The sequence below is a fragment of the Hippocampus zosterae genome, chromosome 1, assembly GCF_025434085.1.
Source record: "Hippocampus zosterae strain Florida chromosome 1, ASM2543408v3, whole genome shotgun sequence".
NCBI lineage: Eukaryota > Metazoa > Chordata > Actinopteri > Syngnathiformes > Syngnathidae > Hippocampus > Hippocampus zosterae.
The window spans coordinates 38,047,705-38,068,798 of record NC_067451.1 but is presented as its reverse complement, the minus strand read 5'-3'; the positions used below and the strand labels follow the sequence as shown (position 1 = coordinate 38,068,798).

The 21,094-nt window shown below is 44.4% G+C and overlaps 1 protein-coding gene across 3 annotated transcripts; it reads right to left on the bottom strand.

The window, feature by feature from the left end:
• Positions 1-603: 603 nt before the first annotated feature.
• On the bottom strand, positions 604-15,332 carry LOC127596389 (protocadherin-18-like). 3 transcript variants are annotated; one of them, XM_052058867.1, is made up of 4 exons: positions 12,583-15,332; positions 12,130-12,218; positions 6,253-6,422; positions 604-2,094 (listed from the first exon to the last, which is right to left on the bottom strand). In XM_052058867.1, the coding sequence occupies exons 1-4, from the start codon at positions 15,067-15,069 to the stop codon at positions 1,151-1,153; spliced, it is 3,690 nt and encodes a 1,229-aa protein (XP_051914827.1). In that variant the 5' UTR covers positions 15,070-15,332; the 3' UTR covers positions 604-1,150. The 3 variants fall into 3 exon arrangements, with proteins under 3 accessions (XP_051914827.1, XP_051914840.1, XP_051914838.1); XM_052058880.1 differs by having other exon boundaries at positions 6,307-6,422; XM_052058878.1 differs by having other exon boundaries at positions 12,130-12,185.
• Between the last annotated feature and the right edge of the window lie 5,762 nt (positions 15,333-21,094).

Sequence of the window (21,094 nt, the reverse complement as noted above, 5' to 3'; positions counted from 1 at the left end):
CCAGGAGCCGGGCCGCTTGCCAACGGAGACGTGAACGCCAATCCGGTGTACCTGGGCAGGCTCGACCAGCAAGACGGATTGCAGGAAAATTAAGGTCAGTCTGATTTGGGTAGTACGGGCCTGAGGGCTCCAGAATCGGAAGCTAATTTCCCTGGTTGTCGTATAGCTATCTAAACTATCGTGTTTTGGGCTGCGGCTTCAGTGGCATGAGAGTACAGGGCGGGTAGCCCTGGAAACGGGAGTTAGCTGAAAATTTGAGGTCAGTCTGATTTGGGTAGTACGGGCCTGAGGGCTCCAGAATCAGAAGCTAGTTTCCCTAGTAGACACTTGATGGTTATTATTTTGTTGTTTAGTGTTTGTGCCTTACGGCCAAGGATTTTTGTTTGTATTGCCTGCCTTCCTCCTTGTTTTTATGTCTGCCATGAATTTTTGTTTGTTACTTTGGATAATTGTTGTTTTCAGGTCTTTGTTCTGCATTTAGGTTTTGTTCATACAGTCTGTCAAGTTCACCCTGCTGCTCCCTCCTGCCTGCTTTTTGGGGTTCCCCACCACCACAGTGCATGACACCATATAGATTAAGTAAAAGAATAGGAATGCAGCATACAGAGTTAAATGGCATTTTATTTGCGTGATGTCTATTTTTCCACAGACTACACAAATTACAACTGGTCAATTAACATGTACAGTATGCATACAATAATAATAGAAATGAATCACAATACATAAACAATTTAAATAGGCAGAATGTCAATCACATATTCAACTTTTGATTCAATGTTTTGGACATGCATTCAATATATAAAAATAGACCTTTGGTTAAATGTATTTACATTTTTATATCAATATAAGTTATAATAATATTTTTAAAATACAAAGATAAATACAGTGGAATGATGTACATTGTGTACCATCCAACAATTACAAATATTTTTGGGATATTTAGCATTTAAATAAGAGTTAATACATTTGAAATGCAACTTTCATGACAATTACAGGTCTCTTGTTATTCATTTGTCAGCATTTTAATTTGTCAACCACTCACCCCCAATCTTTGTCTGAAGGTAAAAGACAGATCAGATCACAGTGATATATATACCGGTAATATTCAAAATTATAATTCCCCCAAAAAGAAAAACAAAAAAACATGGGTCTAGCTCTGCCGGACATCCTGGAGAAGTTGATTGATCTCAGCGACTAACTCACTGGCATCCATCAGCTCATAGCGGCTGTCACTGTGTTTTCCCTGTAGATGGCTCAGTACAGAGTCAAAATCGTCCTCTTCATAGTTTTCTGGAATTTCCTCCATAGCAGGAAGCCATTTGGATGATGGGACAGGAATGGGCACGGTTGTTGCCACTGAAGCCTGACAAGGTTGTTTCCCAGTGGGGCTGACTCTTGCTGTGAGCATGGAGCAGCTGTGTGATTTGGGGTTCTGACTGTTTTTGATTGCCTGTGAGTTACTGTCATTGCTGCCCTGGCAGCTGAGCTTGGTGCACGGCTTCAGGGTGTAGTAGCTGTCGCCCTGATGGTGACCAGATGGAATTATGCCATTTCCAGGATTCTGGAAGTGTGTATTGGCAGCCCAGGCTGGCACACCCTGCTGGTGGATGTAGGGGTTGGTCTTGCCAGGGCGATGATCCCTCTTTCGATCCAAAGATCCAGTCATTGATACACCAATATGACTGAAACTCGTCCCCTTCTGTTTCTCATTAACTTGGCCATATGAATCTAAACTCTGGGGGAGCAGGCGGTGAAAAATACTGCTCATCTCAGAGAGCAAAGATGAAGTTCTGCAAAGTTCTTCATCTCTAGCCTCATCCCCACTGTTAACTTCAGCTTGCTCTTCCGCAGTGCTCTCTCTGCCCAGGTTTTTTCCAAAGGTGGAGAAGCTTTGGTTCCGGCCAGATCCATTTTCAATACATGGCTGTGGAGTGTTGTCCTGAGACTGGTCAGTGGCCTGGCAGGCTTCATCCCTGGGAATGTAGAGATTGCTTCGATAGTCTGAGGATGATGACTCTGGGGACGCAAGTCGGGGCATCCAGCACTGATCTGAATGACCCAGTACACGACACTCCTCTGTGCAGAGCCTCATAGCTGGAAAAAAAGTGGGAATTTCTTGTAAGATATCAGGAAATAGACATGAAGTTTATGTACTCTTGTGTCAATAAGCAAAGTGTGAGATTATTTTAACATATATTTCTCAAGTGAAGTTTAGTGGCTGTTCTTTCGGAGAAAAAAAATCTCTGATGGAATTTTTCAAAAACTGAACTGTGAAAGTTCTTTAAAAAACTATTGAAATATAGCTAATGTGTTGCCATGAGCATATTAATTTCATTCTTAATGACCTCAAATACAGTTATTAACTTTTGTTTCAATGAATTGATGGAGAAGAGGAAATTACAACTGCATCCTTCTACTTAAATGTTCAACTTTTATGATATGATATCACTTTAGCATGAACTTTTTACATTTTCCATAACTTTCACCTGAAAGCAAAATATCCCTAACTTTTAGTGAGTAGCGTACTGTATATCTGTGCATATTTTGAAGTTTTTATTAAAATGGCTAAATTTAATACAGTGACAATGAAATAGCGGTTAATATTAGTTATGGCTTTATATGAAGAAAAAAGTTACAGAGTCTGGAAATTCTGTGATGTCACCAGCTATTATTTTGCCTTTTTCTTTTCACCTATTTTGCGATCAACATCTGTGGAAATCTGTTGTGAGCCATACATATCCTATTAAGAGGCAATCAGACAAGTCTGTCAATGGCCATTGGCCATTCTAAATCACATTTTTGATGGCATTTCCCTTTCATGGTTCTCTTTTCAAAAATAAATTTCACAGAAAATCTCAGAAGAATAAATTAGGCAAATTAAATAAGCCATCTTAAAGCCGTCATTAGAAGCATGCTCTTCTTACGTCTGCCATTGAGGGACTTCATTATCAGCTCATTACCAATGACACATTTATTATACATCTTAGAGAAGAACCGCACAAGTGCGTGCAGTGGATAGGGAAGCTGCTGCATACAGTATGCTGAGCTGATGAAAGGGTCAAATCAAATGTTTAAATTCAAAGATTTAAGTGTCAAAATAAACACATTTATGATAATAATAATCATAATAATAATAAAGCTGCTAGAACACTGGATGAATTATGTTGGGGGGCTTAACGTTTGACAATGGAAGCACATAAAGTGAGGACTGAAGTCAAACTTCATGTCAACTGTTCACTGTGCCTACAATTAATATCATTAATAAAATGATATTAATACTGCGCAGAACCCTCAAGCTTCCTAGCATCTGGTAGAGGACCCGAGCTGAATGGAGGACGGACACCACCCGAGGGGTGAGACGAGGAATTGTTTTTTTTTTTTTCTTTTTGCATATATATGCATGTATATACACACACAGTAATCCCTCGTTTATCGCGGTTAATGAGGACCAAAACCACCAGCGATAAATTGAAATCCACGAAGTAGCGACCAATTAACATATACAGTGAAACTCCTCTCTATCGAAACCTACACGAAAATACCCCCTAATGTGAAAAAATCTTCAGGCATTAACACCATTCCCATTCTCCTGCCCCGCATACGACGAAAAAAAAACCCTGTTGCGAAATCATTTTCCATGCTCCAGCGTCATGAAGACATTCAAGTCAAGTCAAGTCAACAGTATTTATAGAGCACTTTCAAACAGCCATCGCTGCATACAAAGTGCTGTACATGGAGCGATTTAACATACACAATAAACAGTAAGACGAAATGGTAATAAAGGCGGTAGAAAGCACCAAGCAGTAAAATCATGCTGAGTCGAACGCCAAAGAATACAAGTGGGTTTTGGGGAGGGCTTTAAAGATGGGCAGCGAGGAGGCTTGCCGAATGTTCAGTGGGAGGTCATTCCAGAGAGAGGGACCAGCAACAGAAAAGGCTCGATCCCCTCTGAGCCTCAGTTTAGTTCTTGGTACTTCTAACAAAGACTGGTCCACAGACCTGAGGCGCCGGGCAGGTGTGTAGGGGCGGATGAGCTCAGAGAGGTAAGGTGGCGCGAGATTATTTAGAGATTTGAAAACAAAGAGGAGGATCTTGAAAATAACTCTAAAAGGAATGGGGAGCCAATGAAGGGATGCCAGAGTAGGAGTTATATGCTCCGTCTTACGAGTACCAGTCAAGAGGCGAGCAGCGGCATTCTGGACCAGCTAAATTCACTACAACAAAGTCAAATCCAACAGCGACCTCTACTGCTTCATTCGGAAACGGCAACAGCAACCACCACACTGGTTTACAACATGCGCAGTAATCTAGGAAGTATTTGTTATTGTTCGTTTCAGACGCAGCAAGGATGTTGCATTGCTAAAATTGCTACAGAATGGACCTTTGGATGTCAAGCAGCTCAGACAAGATGAGCGCTGATGCTGGAAGAGAGGGTAAAAGTGATCAAAATGAAAGACGGACGAAGCAAAATAAAAGACATTATCCAAGAAATTGATGCAAATAAAAGTGAATGCTGATCGTAAATTTCACAACTTCTTTCACTTTTTTCTTTCTACACTGACAATATGAAGTGCCAAATAAGTGTGTGCTCATACTTATCCACTATTGGAATAAAAATAGAGTACACATTCGTTTGTTTGTGTGAGTGTGTATATGTGTGTGTGCTTACATCTGAGATCAAATTTGCAACAGTGCAAAACCCTGTGTTGTGAAAAAAATCTTGTTGCAAACATGCAAACACACACACACACACACACACACACACACACACACACAGGCCAGCGATCCCAGCAGACGTGTTTATATTAGTATGATTAGACAGTTAGTCGCCGCTTGGAATTGAAATGGATTTCCATGGGACAGGAGAAGTGAACCAATCTCTTTTTTCGTCAATGGATGCTACAGCTTCTTGTTGACTTTGAAACTTAGCTTGTAGCCGACATGTGCACATTTTGAGAATGACGTCTCTGATCCACTGGTTAAAGGACACTTTGATTCTCTCCTTTCATCTCAAACTGCTTCAAACAACAAAGCGTGTGATGGAAAAGTGGTTAGAACTGCATGACTGTCCGTGTTTTATGTTATGTGTTGTGTCTATTATTTTACTTTATGTTAACTGTTTTGTAAAGCGCTTTGTTACAGCTGCCGCTGTTGTGAAAGCGCTATATAAATCAGCATGTATTGTATTGTATTGTATTGTATAGTTAAGGATGGAAGAGACCTGTTCTTATAAGCCTCTCTCTCTCTCTCTCTCTCTCTCTCTCTCTCAGCCACACACACATACACTCACACGCACTTGCACCACACACTAGCACCATCATAAACAACACTTAGACACTGATTAAAGATCAAAGAGTAACCCACAGTGGTAAGAAGATGCACAGCCAATCAACATGCCTTTACATCTTCTCAGCCCCCCCCCCTCTCACCCCACATGTACTGTATATGTTGCTCCATGTGACTCACTGTTGTTTTGCAGACTTTCGCTGCTTCTCGCGGACCGTTTGCAGACTTTTTGTGACTTAAAAAATAAATAAAATTCTTTCTTTTTTTAAAAATGAATATGTTTTAAAAAATCTGCCATGCACCGAATCCACGATAAACGAACTGCAAAATAGCGAGGGATCACTGTATACAAAAATTTGAATAGACAGTTTTGATTGTATGATGTGTGAAGTGCTCAGCTAATCTCTAGAGAGCTCCCCCAACACATAAATATTCTCTTCCACCACTGCTCAAGAATCCAGTCCTCTGAGGGAGAGCTTTCATGAGATCAAAAACACAAATCCGACCAGGCTCTTCCAGGTCAGCACCAGTTGTTTCCGAAAAGAGGACCGGGGAGATGGAACCGTTGCAGGGTGGCAATGTCTAAAAAAAGACATCGGGGACACTATCTACCGATAGAGTACCTATGGCAGTGAACACACTTGTCTTTCATCGAGGACTGCTATTGTGGACGTTTTATCTGTTTTCCTGCTTCAGCACACCTGATTCAAATGATCAGGATCATTGTACACCTTCTTTAGAGCTAGTTGATGGACTGATTATTTGCAGTAGATGTGTTGGAACAAGGAGACCTCAACAACCGAAAGATTTTGAATGATATCCACTATTGGATAACTGTTGTATGTATGTCTATTCGGTGTCTATTATTTAGCAATGGAGGATTCGTAATCACCAATGTTCCATAATAACCCAGTCCTAACTTGAAGGCAAGTATGTGAGGGGAGCACTAATGGGACAGGGGGGTACCTGTTTGGGTTTTGTGATGGACATCAGGTGCATAATGCTCAGCAAGTCCCTCACCAAGGAGTCTATCTAGAGGTGAGTCCCTGCCAGGCTCGTAGTCACTGTCGCCTGCATCACTGTCCCCACGACCGCTGTCTTTGAGGCTGAATTTATCCATCTCTTGGAGGGCATATCTGAGTGGGATAAGAAATCATTTGTTGCAGCTATCATGAAATACTGGCTAATTGTGTATCTTGTTAAATACTTAAGGCGACTCATAGCGATAGGAATGCCTTGAAAAGTTTTGTTGATAATTGCAATGTAAAGCGTTGAATTGAAAAGCAAACCAAATACTTGATAAAACCAGAGGATCTGCCGGAATGCCACATTCAATGGATTATGACAGTTTTGTTGTTGGAGTGGATCAATTTTTGAAAACCGTCAAAACAAAATACATGTAACTTATAACCTAATGTTAATTTTTTTTCGGTGCCACGACGAGCCTTTTGCATATACCCATCTATCTATCCATTTTCTGAACCGCTTTATCCTCACAAGGGTTGCGGGGTGTGCTGGAGCCTATCCCAGATGTCTTCAGGCAGTATGCGGGTGACACCCTGAACCGGTTGCCAGCCAATCGCAGGGCACACAGAGATGAACAACAATCCGCGCTCACACTCACCCCGAGGGACAAGTGAGAGTGTTCAATGAACCTGCCATTCATGTTTTTGGAATGTGGGAGGAAACCGGAGTCCCAGGAGAAAACCCACGCACACACGGGGAAAACATGCAAACTCCACACAGGAAGGACGGAGCTGGAATCACACCTGCTACCTCTGCACTGTGAGGTCGATGCGGTAACAACCCGATCACCGGGCTGCCCCATTATGCATATCGTCAAAATTGCAGCGGGGCCCCGCACCATGATGTTATGGCTCCAGTAATAATATAAAGAAGAATCACTCCTCTTTCCCCATCTGATATTAATTGTGACAGTCTATGTGCATCATGCTAGACACGATGAATAATTTGATCTTTGATTAAGGAGGGTAATGAAGAGATTCGTATTTTCCAACTGATGGAGCCAAGGCACCTATTTTACGTAACAAAAAATCTTACGGTAAACCACTGAACAAAAATCATCTGAAAAAATATGCATACTGAAATTATGTCACAAATGTACTTACTAAATGTGACATCTTGTGTAGTTGAACACAAAGCGGATATTTGCAGGGAGTTATGACCTATTCTGTTTGAGTGTATGAATGGCAAAAGGTGGATACACAGGTTGATGTTAATTTTTGCTAACCTTTGTTTTTGTCATGTTATTAGATGAATACAGATTGTGAATTGCTCCAAATGGTATTGTAGTGTCAAGGTTTGAACTCATTTGAAGGAAGGGTGAACTATGTCCCTTGCTTATTTGATGCCAAATAATTAAAATGCCTCTCTCTCCTTTTTTAATTTTTTTTTTTTTGCATTGTTGTAGTGTGCCCCTCCGTGAGCCGTCACCTTACTGTGGTGGTGGGGTTTGTGTGTCCCAATGATCCTAGGAACTAAGTTCATTCATTCATCTTCCGAACCGCTTCATCCTCACTAGGGTCGCGGGGGTGCTGGAGCCGATCCCAGGGCAGTAGGCAGGGGGCACCCCGAATTGGTAGCCAGCCAATCGCAGGGCACACAGAGACAAACAACCATGCACGCCCTCATCCACACCTAGGGACAATTTTGAGTGATCAATCAGCCTCCAATGCATGTTTTTGGAATGTGGGATGAAACCGGAGTACCCGGAGAAAACCCAAGCAGAGCTAAGTTGCCTGGGGCTTTATGCCCCTCGTAGGGTCACCCATGGCAAACAGGTCCTAGGGGAGGGACCAGACAAAGCATGGCTCACAAAACCGCTTATGAAGAACAAAATAAATGGAACCCAGTTTCCCTTGACCAGACGTGGGTCACCGGGGCCCCCCTCTGGTGCCAGGCCTGGGGGTGGGGCTCATTGGCGATCGCCTGGTGGCCGGTGGCCCTGCACCCTTGGGGCCCGGCCGGGCTCAATCCGAAGAGGCAACGTGGGTCCTCCTTCTCATGAGCTCACCACCCATGGGAGGGGCCAAATGGGTCAGGTGCAGTGTGGGCTGGGCGGCAGCCAAAGGCGAGGACCCTGGCGGTCCGATCCTCGGCTGCAGATTCTAGCTCTAGGGACATAGAATGTCACCTGTCTTGCAGGGTAGGAGCCCGAGCTGGCGTGTGAAGGAGAAAAATTCCGACTGTATATAGTCGGACTTACTTCCACACATATCCCAGGTTCTGATAACCAGTTCTCTCGAGCAGGGTTGGACTCTTTTCCACTTTGCGGTTGCCCACGGTGAGAGACGCAGAGCAGGTGTGGGCATACTCATTGCCACCCGGCTCAGTGCCTGCACACTGGGGTTCACACCGGGAGATCAGAACTCGAGTGGTGTTTTGTTATTGGACTTCTGTGCTCGTCACGGATTGTCCATAACGAACACCTTGTTCAAATATCAGGGTGTCAATATGTGCACTTGGCACAAGGACACTCTTGGCCGCAGATCAATGATTGACTTTGTGATTGTATCATCAGATTTGCGGCCGCATGTTTTGGACACTCGGGTGAAGAGAGGGGCGGAGCTGTCAACTGATCACCACCTGGTGGTGAGTAGGCTCCGATGGTGGGGGAAGATGCCGGTCTGAACTGGCACACCCAAACTTATTGTGAGGGTTTGTTGGGAGCGTCTCGCGGTATCCCCTGTCAGAAGGAGTTTCAACTCAAACCTCCGACAGAGCTTTTCCCATGTCCCGGGGGAAGCGGGGGACATTGAGTCCGAGACCATGTTTCATGCCTCTATTGTTGAGGCGGCCAATCTGAGTTGTGGCCATAAGGTGGTGGCTCCTGTTGTGGCGACAACCCCCGTACTCGCTGGTGGACACAAGCAGTAAAGGATGCCGTCAAGCTGTAGAAGGAGTTCTATTGGGCCATTTTGGCCTGTGTGACCCCAAAGGCTGCTGACGGGTATCGACTGGCCAAACGGAATGCAGCTTTGGTGGTCGCTGAGGCAAAAACTCGGATGTAGGAAGAGTTCGGTGAGGCCATGGAAGCCGACTTCCGGACGGCTTCGAGGAAATTCTGATCCACCATCTGACGTTTCAGGAGGGGGAAACAGTGCACCACTAACACTGTGTACAGTGGGGATGGGACGCTGTTGACCTCGACTCGGGATGTTGCGAGCCGGTGGGCGGAGTACTTCAAAGACCTCCTCAACTCCACCAGCACGCCTTCCTTGGAGGAAGCAGAGTCTGGGGACTCTGAGGTGGGCTCTCCTATCTCTGTGGTACAAATCACCGATGTGGTTAAAAACATCTTGCTTGGCTCTCGACGAAGGCGGACACTTTTGCTTTCTGCGCCTAAGGATGGCATAACGCGGATGTCCAACACTCAGACTCAGACTGTGCTCAACCACAAACTATTGCGGTTTTGGAGCGTCTCTGCAAGATGGTCAACAACTTGGAGAAACTGGAATCTGTGCTCAAATATGGACAGAAATCAGGGATTTGGCTGATCGACGCCACTAAAGAGACATAAGCCACGGACTCAAGGCTGTCTTAAATTCTTGGGCAGCCTGCTACCAAAACAACATCTGCTATCTCGACCTTCCCCTGATGAAAATATGCACGGAAGCTAGTCACCCACCATCACCGCCTCCCTCATACATTCCCTTGTTTCAGCGCCTTCATTGTTTATGTCTTGTGACCTGTTGCAACTGTCATATGCTTGTGCAGGAGTTTTTTGCCTCACTCAAATTATCCTCAAAATGAGGGTAATTTGAGTGTGGTTTTTTTTTTCTCCCCCTCTACCTCCCTTGTGGTTTCTTTCTGGGTTTCGGATTGAGTGAACGCTGGCGAGTTTTGGCTGCCGCTGCTCAACCCGTATTGTTTTGTGAATTTGTTATTGTAAAGTGTCCTTGGGTGTCTTGAAAGGCGCTTATAAATAAAATGTATTATTATTATTATTATTATTATTATTATTATTATTATTATTATTATTAAAAAGCTCTTCAGTGGCAAGGCCCCAGGGGTGGATGAAATTCGCACGGATTTCCTCAAGGCTCTGGATGTTGTGGGGCAGTCCTGGTTGACATGCCTCTGCAACATCGCGTGGTCATTAGGGAGAGTGCCTCTGGATTGACAGACTGGGGCGGGGGGGTCCCTCTTTTCAAAAAGGGGGACCGGAGGGTGTGTTCCAACTACAGAGGGTGTTTTGTGGACTTGGAGAAGGCGTTTGACCGTGCCTCTCTGGGAGTTCTGTGTGGGGTGCTTCGTGGGTATTGGGTACCGAACCCCCTGATACGCGCTGTTCGGACTCTATAGCACCGACGTCAGAGTTTGGTTCGCGTTGCCGGAAGTAAATCGGAAGCGTTTTCAGTGAGGGTTGGACTCCGCCAAGGGTGCCCTTTGTCACCGATTCTGTTCATCACCTTTATGGACAGAATTTCTAGACGCAGCCGAAGCGTTGAGGGGGTCTCAGTACTGCATCTATCCTTTTTGCAGATGATGTGGTACTGTTGGCTCCTTCAAGCAGGGCTCTCCAACTCTCACTGGTGCGTTTCCGAGTGTGAAGCGGTTAAGATGAAGATCAGCACCTCCAAATCTGAAACCTTGGTCCTCAGTCGGAAAAGGGTGGAGTGCCCCCTCCGGGTCGGGTAGGAGATCTTGCCCCATGTGTAGGAGTTTAAGTATCTTGGGGTCTTGTTCACGAGTGAGGGCTGGTGGGAGTGAGAGATCGACAGGCGGATCGCTGCAGCGTCTGCTGTGATGCGGCCATTGTATCGGTCTGTCGTGGTAAAGAAGGAGCTGAGCCAAAGGGCGAAGCTCTCAATTTACTTGTCGATCTAAGTTCCAACCCTCATATGTGGTCACGAGCTATGGATCGTGACCGAAAGAACGAGATCACGGATACAAGTGGCCGAAATGAGTTTTCTCCGCAGGGTGTCCAGGCTTTCCCTTAGGAATAAGGTGAGACGCTCGGTCATCCGGGAGGGGCTCAGAGTCGAGCCACTTCTCCTCCACATCGAGAGGAGCCAGATGAGGTGGCTTGGGCATCTGATTCGGATGCCTCCTGAATGCCTCCCTGGTGAAGTTTTCCGGGCATGTCCTACCGGGAGGAGACCCTGAGGACGACCCAGGACACACTGAAGAGACTATGTCACCCAGCTGGCCTGGGAACGCCTCGGGATCCCCCATGGAGAGCTGGAAGAAGTAGCTAGGGAGAGGGAAGTCTGGGCTTTCCTGCTAATGCTGCTGCCCCCGCGACCCAGCCGCGATAAGCGGTAGAAGATGGATGGTAGGATGTTGTAGTGAGTATTTTCAATTTTATTGATATGTACTTTTTTAATTGTGCCATGATTGTGAGTGGTGGTATTGAGAGGCTGATTAGGTCATTTCATTTCCCACTGAAGCCTGAGCTCCAAAATTCACTGCCCCCGCATGATATACAATATATATTTGCAGTTTATGATATATTTTTGTTTTATGATGAGAGGGAAGAAATTTCATCTGTGTTGTAAGTTACACATACAATACATTTGGCAATAAAGTTGTATCCAATCCAATCCAATTTATGAGCTATCCTAGCTGGCCTTGGTAGACTGCACCTTGGACTGGTCGCCGGCCATTCACAGGGCACATGCAAAGACACACACATTCACACCATGACTGGCAATAAATTTTGGGGGAAACCCCCCCCCCCCCACTGTAATTTGGATTTTCGTTCAAATACGCATGCATAATTAATTATTGAAAATTTTCTTTAAGTCAAAGCAACATTAAAAAACAACTTTACTTCCATCATAAAAGTAACCCCAAACTTCCATTCTAAATAAGTATTACCTGTAACTCCGGGTGTATTTGTTGCCTCTGAAACTTGGACGTGGCTGGTACTGGCCCTGATGGAGCATGGACAGAAGCTGTGAGACTTGCTACAATCCCCAGAAAACAAACAAGGGCAGACAAAACAGAAAGGAAAAGAAAATAAGGGGAAACATGAAGAAAGACAAAACAAAGCAAGACCACAAGACAATATTAAATGAAGGTGTGGTACAAAGGGAAGGGGTCATGACTTACTGAATGGAGGTACTAGAATGTGGGAGGCAAAAAACACATTCTTAACATGCGCTGGAGATGTAAAATGTGATTTGTGGACTGAATATGCCACAGTGTCTCTTTTGATATCTTAATGACAAATGGTGGCCATGAAGTTGCATATTAGCAGTACTGAACCTAACACACACACAAAAAAAACGTGCTGCCCAATCTACATCCAAAAACACTCTCATGTCTTACCTCAACAGGGGGTGCAGTGTGAGCCAACTCCAGGGCGAAGTTCGCCGGCACGTGATTGGAGGAAATGGTGAAAAGACTGTTCAATGACTGACGGCTGTGATGGCTCTGCCTGCTCCCTAGCGTGCCCCTCTCAGGCAGAGGGGAGGCTAACGGGGAGTGTGGGTGAGACTGGACAGGAAGAATTCCATTGATAGTTGGGACCAGAGTAATATCTGCTTTGTCTATATGCTTTGTTGGCTTCTTGGGATGTTTCTGATAGCTGTTTTCTGCCAGGCGAGAATTGTAGTTGTGCTTTGGATATTTTTTTTCCCGGGCACAACGAGTTGTGGCAAACATCACCATTACAACAAGCAACAGAACACAAACTGCCCCGAGAGATATGATGATGATGAGAGAGAGATCATGAGAGGAGTGGCTGGAGCCAGTGGGATCAAGAGTGGGGAGGATGTCCATATTCTCTTGCAGAGAAAGCTTGAGGAAGGCCTCTGCGGTGAGTCGATTGGTACCTCGATCCTGGACTTCTACCTTGATCTCCATCACATCCCTCGGCGCTTGTTCTAAGCTTGCATTGGTCTTCAGCTCACATCGCCGAGCATCCATCACAAACAGACCATCGTCATTTCCGCTAATAATGGAGCAACTCACCTCCCCATTAGCACCAGCATCGCGGTCTGTGACTTGAAACGCTGTGATTAACTTACCAGGAGATGCATACTTCCACACTGGAAGTTCAGCAGTCTGATTCTGGAGGGAGGGGGAGTGGATGATAGGGGGATTGTCATTTTCATCCAAAACTGTAACCAGGAGAGTGGTGTTGGCTGACAGGGAAGGATTTCCCCCATCACGTGCCTGGATTGTGAAAGTGACATGACTGAGGTCTTCGTGGTCAAAGGTCCTCAAGGCATAAATGGCACCATGTGAGGGATCAATAGTGACATACGTCGAGATGAAGGTCTCCTGCACCGGAGCATCAATTATGGCATATGTCACCTGGCCATTGGTGCCCAGATCTGGATCTGAGGCCACCACAGTGGTCAGGTATGCTCCTGGAGAGTTGTTCTCGGATTTGAACACCTCATAGTGGTTCTTCTCAAAATGAGGAGGATTGTCGTTTTCATCAAGTACCTGCACAGTAAAGTGTTTGATCGTGGAGAGGCTTGGGGAGCCCCGGTCCTCCGCTATGACTGTCAGGCTATACTCGGACCTCTTCTCCCGGTCTAGTGAAATATTGGTGAGAATCATATAGTTCTTTTCATATGTTGTCTGGAGTCTGAAGTGACCGTGGCCGTGAAGCCGGCAGACCACTTCGCCATTGAGCCCCGTGTCACTGTCGTCAACATGCACCAATGCAATGAAGGTATCTATCGGTGCACCCTCTGAGATGTAGGCCACCTCCTCTTTACCTGGTGTCATTAGGTTAATGTTTATCTCTGGTTTGTTGTCGTTGACATCCACCACTTTGACAACAATTTTACAAAGCCCAGGAATGGAGTTTGGGCCCAAATCCTGAGCCTGAACATCAAGCTCGTAGGAGGGAGACAATTCATAGTCCACCTTTTTAATAACTGTAATGTGTCCGTTTTCTGGATTGATCTTAAATCTCTCCAAGATTTTTGAGGGGACATGACAGCTGAAAGCATACACTATTTTTCCATTAGTACCTTCATCGGGATCTGTAGCATTTAAATCAATGACAAGAGTACCAAGAGGAGAGTTTTCCATCAAATTAATAACATATGTCTGCTCTTCAAATGCTGGACTGTTGTCATTTGAATCGGCGATGCTAATTTTCACCAATGTGGAGCCAGATTTGGGGGGCACCCCATTATCTGAAGCAGTGAGCTGCAACTGGTAGTTAGACTGCACCTCCCTGTCCAGCTCTCGTATCACCACCAGCTCTGCGTACTTAGCCCCATCTGTCCTAGTCCTGATGTCGATCTTAAAAAAGTTGTTGGGACTGAGGGTGTATGTGTGCAGCGAATTCTCTCCAACGTCCGCATCTACAGCACCATCTAGCGGTATCCGTGTCCCAACAGATGCACTTTCAGAGATCTCAATGGGGACGATGGCATGCGAGAAGTGTGGGGAATTGTCATTTATGTCCAACACTTCCACCGCCACATGGAATAATAGCAGGTACTCCGTCGGCAGGGTAACGACGTCAAATTCAATGGAACAGTTAACATTTTTCTCACAAAGCTTCTCACGGTCAATTTTGGAGCCGATGCTGATCTCTCCGTCCTCCTCTCGCACAGACAAGAATGGCATGCTACCCCGCCGCATGGCACGGAAACGAAGAGATACGTAGCTTGGAAGTTTGGATAAAACTTCAGCGACGTCGTCCTTTAAGCGCCCGATGACAATCCCCGTGCGTTGTTCCTCATGAACTTGGTATTTCAAAGTCGTGCAGCAGATCGAGTTGAAAAACGCCATAAAAAAAAATAGTTGGAGTTGTGCAGAAGGGAGCATATTCCCTTTGGCACCCATCTTGCTGCGACAGTCCCATCCACAGAGGCGGAGGAACAACGAAGAAAATCAATCCCCTTGTAATTTAAATTTGTAACATGATTAAAATTCTCATCTGTCGATCACCATCCGCTAAAAGTCCACCGGGTTTCAAAAAAACAACAGCCTTTAAACAAGAAGATCGACTCTTTGTCGAGAGCTCTTGCATATATCCTCATGTACTCTTCCCCAGTGGCTTGAGTGGGAATGAAATGGACAAAAAGAGACACACAGGAGAGAGAGGGATTCGGCACGTGTGCGTGAGCAAGCACGCGAGCAAGCCTCTCTCCTTCCTCAATTTTCAATCCCCAACCAGAACCCAAGCTGCCTCCTCTCTCTCTCTCTCTCTCTCTCTCTCTCTCTCTCTGTCTCTCTCTCTCTCTCTCTCTCTCTTTCTCTTAAAAAATAAGTACAACAAAGAGTGCATGATCCTCCTCCACACACACACACACAACCACACATAGACACAACCGAGCATTTAAAAAGTGTGCCACAACAATGTTCGCCTGAGCCACGTCTCAGACAAACACACGCTGACCCGAACACTTTAACATCATTGTTTGGTTATTCATGACGTGTGCCAACATCGCTCCCCCTTTCTTTGAGGGTAGCTTGCTCCAAATAAAGCCTGCTCTATGATATGCCCTTCGAATAACAAGGGGGCACATGGATGTCATTCAATGTTTGTTATAACACAGAGTTAAAGCACACTGCTGCATTAAATTAAAGCCGTTTTATAACATACAGTATGCATATCCAGATGACGGTGTCACTAATGGTGTCTTGCAGAGGGTTAAAACAGAAGAATTAACCAAGAGTTTGGTAAAACTTGAACCCACTTAAGCAATTACCAAAACACCTCCACATTTTTGGTTGCTGTTTCAGAAAGATGTGCAAATGGCGCAAAAAATAATTGTTTTGTTAAGCGCTTTGTTACAGCTGCCGCTGTTGTGAAAGCGCTATATAAGTCAGCATGTATTGTATTGTATTGTAAAAGTAGTAACACTTCACCAATTAGTTCAAGGTTTATTTTCACTGAAAACTGATGGTTTTCATGATGGTTAGTCACATGCTAACCTTGGGATGTGTACATTTCTTTGCCGCTCATCATGAGCTGCTTTTACACTGGCTTCCCAGTACCATGGTACAGCAAAAAAGTGTTTCCCCTTCAGACATAACTTAAGAGAGCGGCCATGTGCGCCAGTTCTGACATTACTATTCCATGCATTGAGACAATTAGTCACATCATGACCTCACTGTGACAGCAACAATTGCTTTCAACCCGGGCAAGGTTTTGCCTCAACCTAACATTTTGACTTCAAATGCTCATTGTGCATTGTGACCTCGAGGACAGAGAGCTGGAAAAAGTTGTAAAATGTAGACTCAATAGGCCATCGTGGAAGGGTCTATTAGTCTTATGAGTGGAAAGCCAGTTAAGATGGACTAGCAAACTTAATGATCCCATATTAAGAACAAACAGAACTTAACATGGGCACAAAAAGCGGATTTATAAAACATACATACATACATGTCTACCCCTCCAAAAAACAAAACAACATTTCAAACCTTGAGTGTTAGCATATCCGTTTCTTCAAGGTTCTTTTGACAAAATAGATATGCCGTTAAATCTATTGTGATGGTCACGGTATTGTTGCCAATTTACCTAAACAGATGAACCCCCCTCCCACACACACACACACACACACACACACCTTGCGTGTGCTCGTTTCACAATAATCTTTGCTGTCAAATAATATATCACGGAGGCCTACGTCCTCCAAGCAAATTGCCACCCTGCAAATTCAGTTGTGCTCAGACAGCAACTGGCCACAGCTTTATGAGCATGCCATCTGGTCTGAGCTTGAGACAGGCCAAAACACTCAATTACCACCCATTCACGAATCATGAAGCCCCAAGAGAGACACAAGAAGATTACATCAAGTCTGATCCACTCTGCTACAATATGCAATTGTGGTGGAATTTTGTACGCACTATTGCCTTCTTTCAAATTTTATGTACCACAAATCCTGTTTAGGGTTCTGTGTCTATCACTCTAATAGAAAGCAATTGAACCCTGGCAGTATTCTGTGGATTGGTCTCTCATATAAAGTCACTAGTAAAACTCGTATTACAAGTCTGTGATTAAAGTCAGAGAAGAGGAACACTTCTGTTCTACACGGTCATCTTTGTGTTATAGTACACCACCAAAGTAAGGAGAGTCCATTTCCAAAATCACACTTAGTTAGGTGCTCTCGACCAGCGGTTCTCTACCGTTTTGTCACCCTGGGGCCCTCAATTTCCCACTCTTACAAAGTCCAGATCCCCTTCATTAGAAGTGAGAAACAATATTTTGGAAGGTTAAATATATCCTCTGAAAACACATTTAGAGTATATAATATTATATATGTGCTGTACCCCAAAACAACAAAAATATGAATACGATCCCATGCAATTTTCTCATGAGTTGTCTCCAGCTCACTTTTGGGTCTTGACCTCCCAGTTAGAACCACTGCTGTAGATTACACTTTTATATGATAGGCAGCTTCTTTTGTTGTGTGATTCCCGTCTGCTAATTGCTGTTCTTTGTTTTTCTCTGGAGAAAAAAAATTATTAGGGTCGGCATCACTTTGTGGTTGTGTGACTGTGATGTATTTTATCAGCATTTTAAAGTTGTCTGTTTGCCTTGGGGAAGCAGGCTCTTTCTGCACTAAAATACGAGCATCTACTGCTGAGCAAACACTTGGACAGTGGCCTTGGTAACTGGAACATGGATGGTGAAATTGTTAACCAAGCTTAAATATGTAGACATTTGGCATTTGTTGATGCAATTTGAGTTGGGGGGGGGGGGGTGAAAATAGATTTTTTTTCTCAAATATGATGTTTTTTGTTGATCAGATGATGACCTGTACTGATAAGTCATTTGTTTAGGACTTGTTTAGGACAAGTAAAATTGCTTGCCTGCACTAAAGTAGTTTTTATTACAAATGTCATGTCGTAAATGTGGAGCAGACGTGCTTTTTTGGCTGCTTTATATCGCAAACTGTGGCGACGACAAGGTGGGTGATATAGATGCAATGACCTTAGGGACCATGACATTACCAAGAGGAGCTCCAGGGGTTAGTGGGGGTGCTGCATGAAGGGCTCAACAACTTTGTCATTGAAATGAAGCAGGCGATCCTGATGACAAAGGGTGCATAGCAGGTGGAGAGGCAGTCCACAGACCCCCACAAATACACTCCTCCCCCCTTGGAGAATCTGTGCAGACTTGGGTGACAAGAATGGAGCCTGGAACTCATAGTGGAATTTGCAAGCTGTGTAAAACTGTTAACATTGACAAGAGTGTAGGGAGTAAGAAAGTTACATTTATTACAATTATACAGTCATCTATCTCCTCAGATCGTTTTTGCGCCTTTCTTGCTTCAGCCGGCAAGCGTGTGAGCACACATACTTTGTAATTGCCTGGTGTGGATTGTAAAGGCATGCAAGCTTCAGCCGCAGTCCAATTAAGATAAGATAAGATAAGATATCCTTTATTTGTCCCACACTGGGGAAATTTACAGCCTCCAGCAGCAAGAATGTAGGTAGAAAGAAGAAAGAAGAAAAAAAACAGCACCGTTCAATTAAGTGCAATGTAAACACAAAATGGATAAATCGCAGTGCTATTTACAATTGTCTTTCACATCATTTAATTATTATTATTATTGTTGTTATTTTTATTCAGCAGCCTGACAGCAGTCGGTAGGAACGAGCGTCGGTATCTCTCCTTCTTGCAGCGCGGGTGTAACAGTCTCTGGCTGAAGGAGCTACCAAGTGCTGTCAGGGCGGACTGGAGGGGGTAGTAGGGACTGGCCATCATAGCTTTTAACTTAGTTAGCATCCTTCTGTTGCCCACCTCCTCCAGAGTGTCAAGGGAGCAACCCAGGACAGAACTGGCCTTCCTGACCAGTCGCTCCAGTCTCTTTCTGTCCCGGGCTGAGATGCTGCCTGACCAGCAGACAATGCCATAATGGATGGCCGAGGCCACCACCGAGTTATAGAAAGTCTTAAGGAGCGACCCCTGAACCCCAAAAGACCTCAGTTTCCTGAGTAGGAAGAGTTTGTGGTCCTCTGTCCTTTCCTAATCAGGGTGTCCGTGTTTGTAGACCAGTCCAGTTTGTTGTTCAGAAGAACACCCAGGTCCTTGTGGGAGGTCACCCTCTCTATGTCCATACCCTGGATGTTCATCGGTGCTGGTGAGGACTGTTTCCTGCAGAAATCCACAACCAACTCCTTAGTTTTCCTAGGATTGATCTGGAGGAGATTCTGCTGGCACCAGTCCACAAAGTCCTTTGTCAGTCCCCTGTACCTTTGTCGTACCCCTCTGTAATGAGGCCAACATTCGCAGAGTCATCTGAGAACTTTGGAACGTGGCAGTATGGAGTGGTGTGTCTGAAGTCCGAGGTGTAGAGGATGAAACAGGAATGGAGCCAGAACAGTCCCCTGCGGCGCTCCAGTGCTGCAGAGAAGCCTGTCCGACTCACAGCTCTGCAACCTCACGTACTGCGGCCGATTTGTGAGGTAGTCTATGATCCATGCTGTGACATGGATCATGGACTACCTCACAAATCAGCCGCAGTACCATTCTGCTACCTCCTGTGAGAAGGGGGGGGGGGGGGTGTACGGGGCTCAATGAAGCATGGTCACTCAGTCCAAATGAAAGTCCATCTTTCAATGTGGTTTGTTGAAACAGTACTTCATGAGCAAGGATGAGCGATTAAAACTCCTCATTTTAGACCACATCCTGTATTCCTCCAATCCATTTTTTACATTTCTCAATCATTTCATCTACATACACGAAAAATAAACAAACAAATAAATTAATGGATTGAAACCAAACTTTTCAAATCCTCGTACACAACTACAACTACAACTCATCATGTCCCACATTATAAAAATTGCATTACCACCTCCAGATTATTGTATTGGAATACAAATTCCTCTGGGTTGTCCACACTGACAAGGACAAAAAAAAAAATCACTTCTTTTGTTTGCATGACTTATTTGAGATTTCTCTGAGATTTTAATTAAATCCTATACTAATTGGACATAATTTGTTTATTCACTTGTTTCACATGGTCACTTGATTATCATCAGAAACCAAAGTCATCTTTCAATATGCTACAATGACCAACAATCATGAGTAGAATTACATCACAATCACATCAACGTAAATCCAGTCCCACAAACCGTGATAGAGTACCTGTCATGTCTTTGTCAAGTGGAAATCTATTTTTCCTTCTATATATTCAAAAACAAAGTAAATAAATAAACAAGAAAAGAACACCATTCCATGAACCTGCACATAACCCTTTTAAGTCTGGGGGCAATCGTTAGTGTGTCACATAATGACCACAAACCACAAATTGGAATCTCCATGGGTAATTGTTGAAACTGGGGCAAACGTTTTTTTTTTTCGACTCATCTTATACCGGCGGTGGATTTGCACGTTTTCCCAAGCAAAGAAAGTGTACAGTACAAGTCCTGAACAGTTACTTTTCAGACTAGAGGGAAAACAACTGCTCATCAACATAAGAAAGGCAGGCTTTTAAATGTCAGTGAAACATGACTTGAACAAAACTATTAGAAAACCAACACATGATAGCTTGGGTAACTGCAAATGGAAGAAAATGTGGTTTTAGTGGCCCATCTGCAGATATAATAGCATTCAGTTTTCTGGGAAGGCGTTCAAGTTTGCAACACTGGAATGTGTGTATTATTTTTTGTGTGATTTTTTTTAGGCTTCTTCGCACAGACCATTTTTGAAGTCAAACATCCATCCATTATCTGAACCAATTCGTCACACGGGGGTCGCGGGCATGCTGTGGCCCATCCCAGCTGTGTTCAGGCAGTAGGCTGGGTACACCCTGAACTGCTTGTCAGCCAATCGTAGGCCAAACATAGATGAACAACCATTCATGCTCACAATCACACGTTAGGACAATTTAGAGTGTTCAATCAACCTACTAAG

Bases quoted from the DNA above. Each gene is read 5' to 3' on its own strand.
- LOC127596389 (XM_052058867.1), bottom strand. From the start codon at position 15,069: ATGGGTGCCAAAGGGAATATGCTCCCTTCTGCACAACTCCAACTATTT. The intron at 6,423-12,129 runs GTAATACTTATT...TATCCCACTCAG, and splicing joins AAATACACCCGGAGTTACAG to ATATGCCCTCCAAGAGATGG. The intron at 2,095-6,252 runs GTACCCCCCTGT...CTTTTTTTCCAG, and splicing joins CCATCACAAAACCCAAACAG to CTATGAGGCTCTGCACAGAG.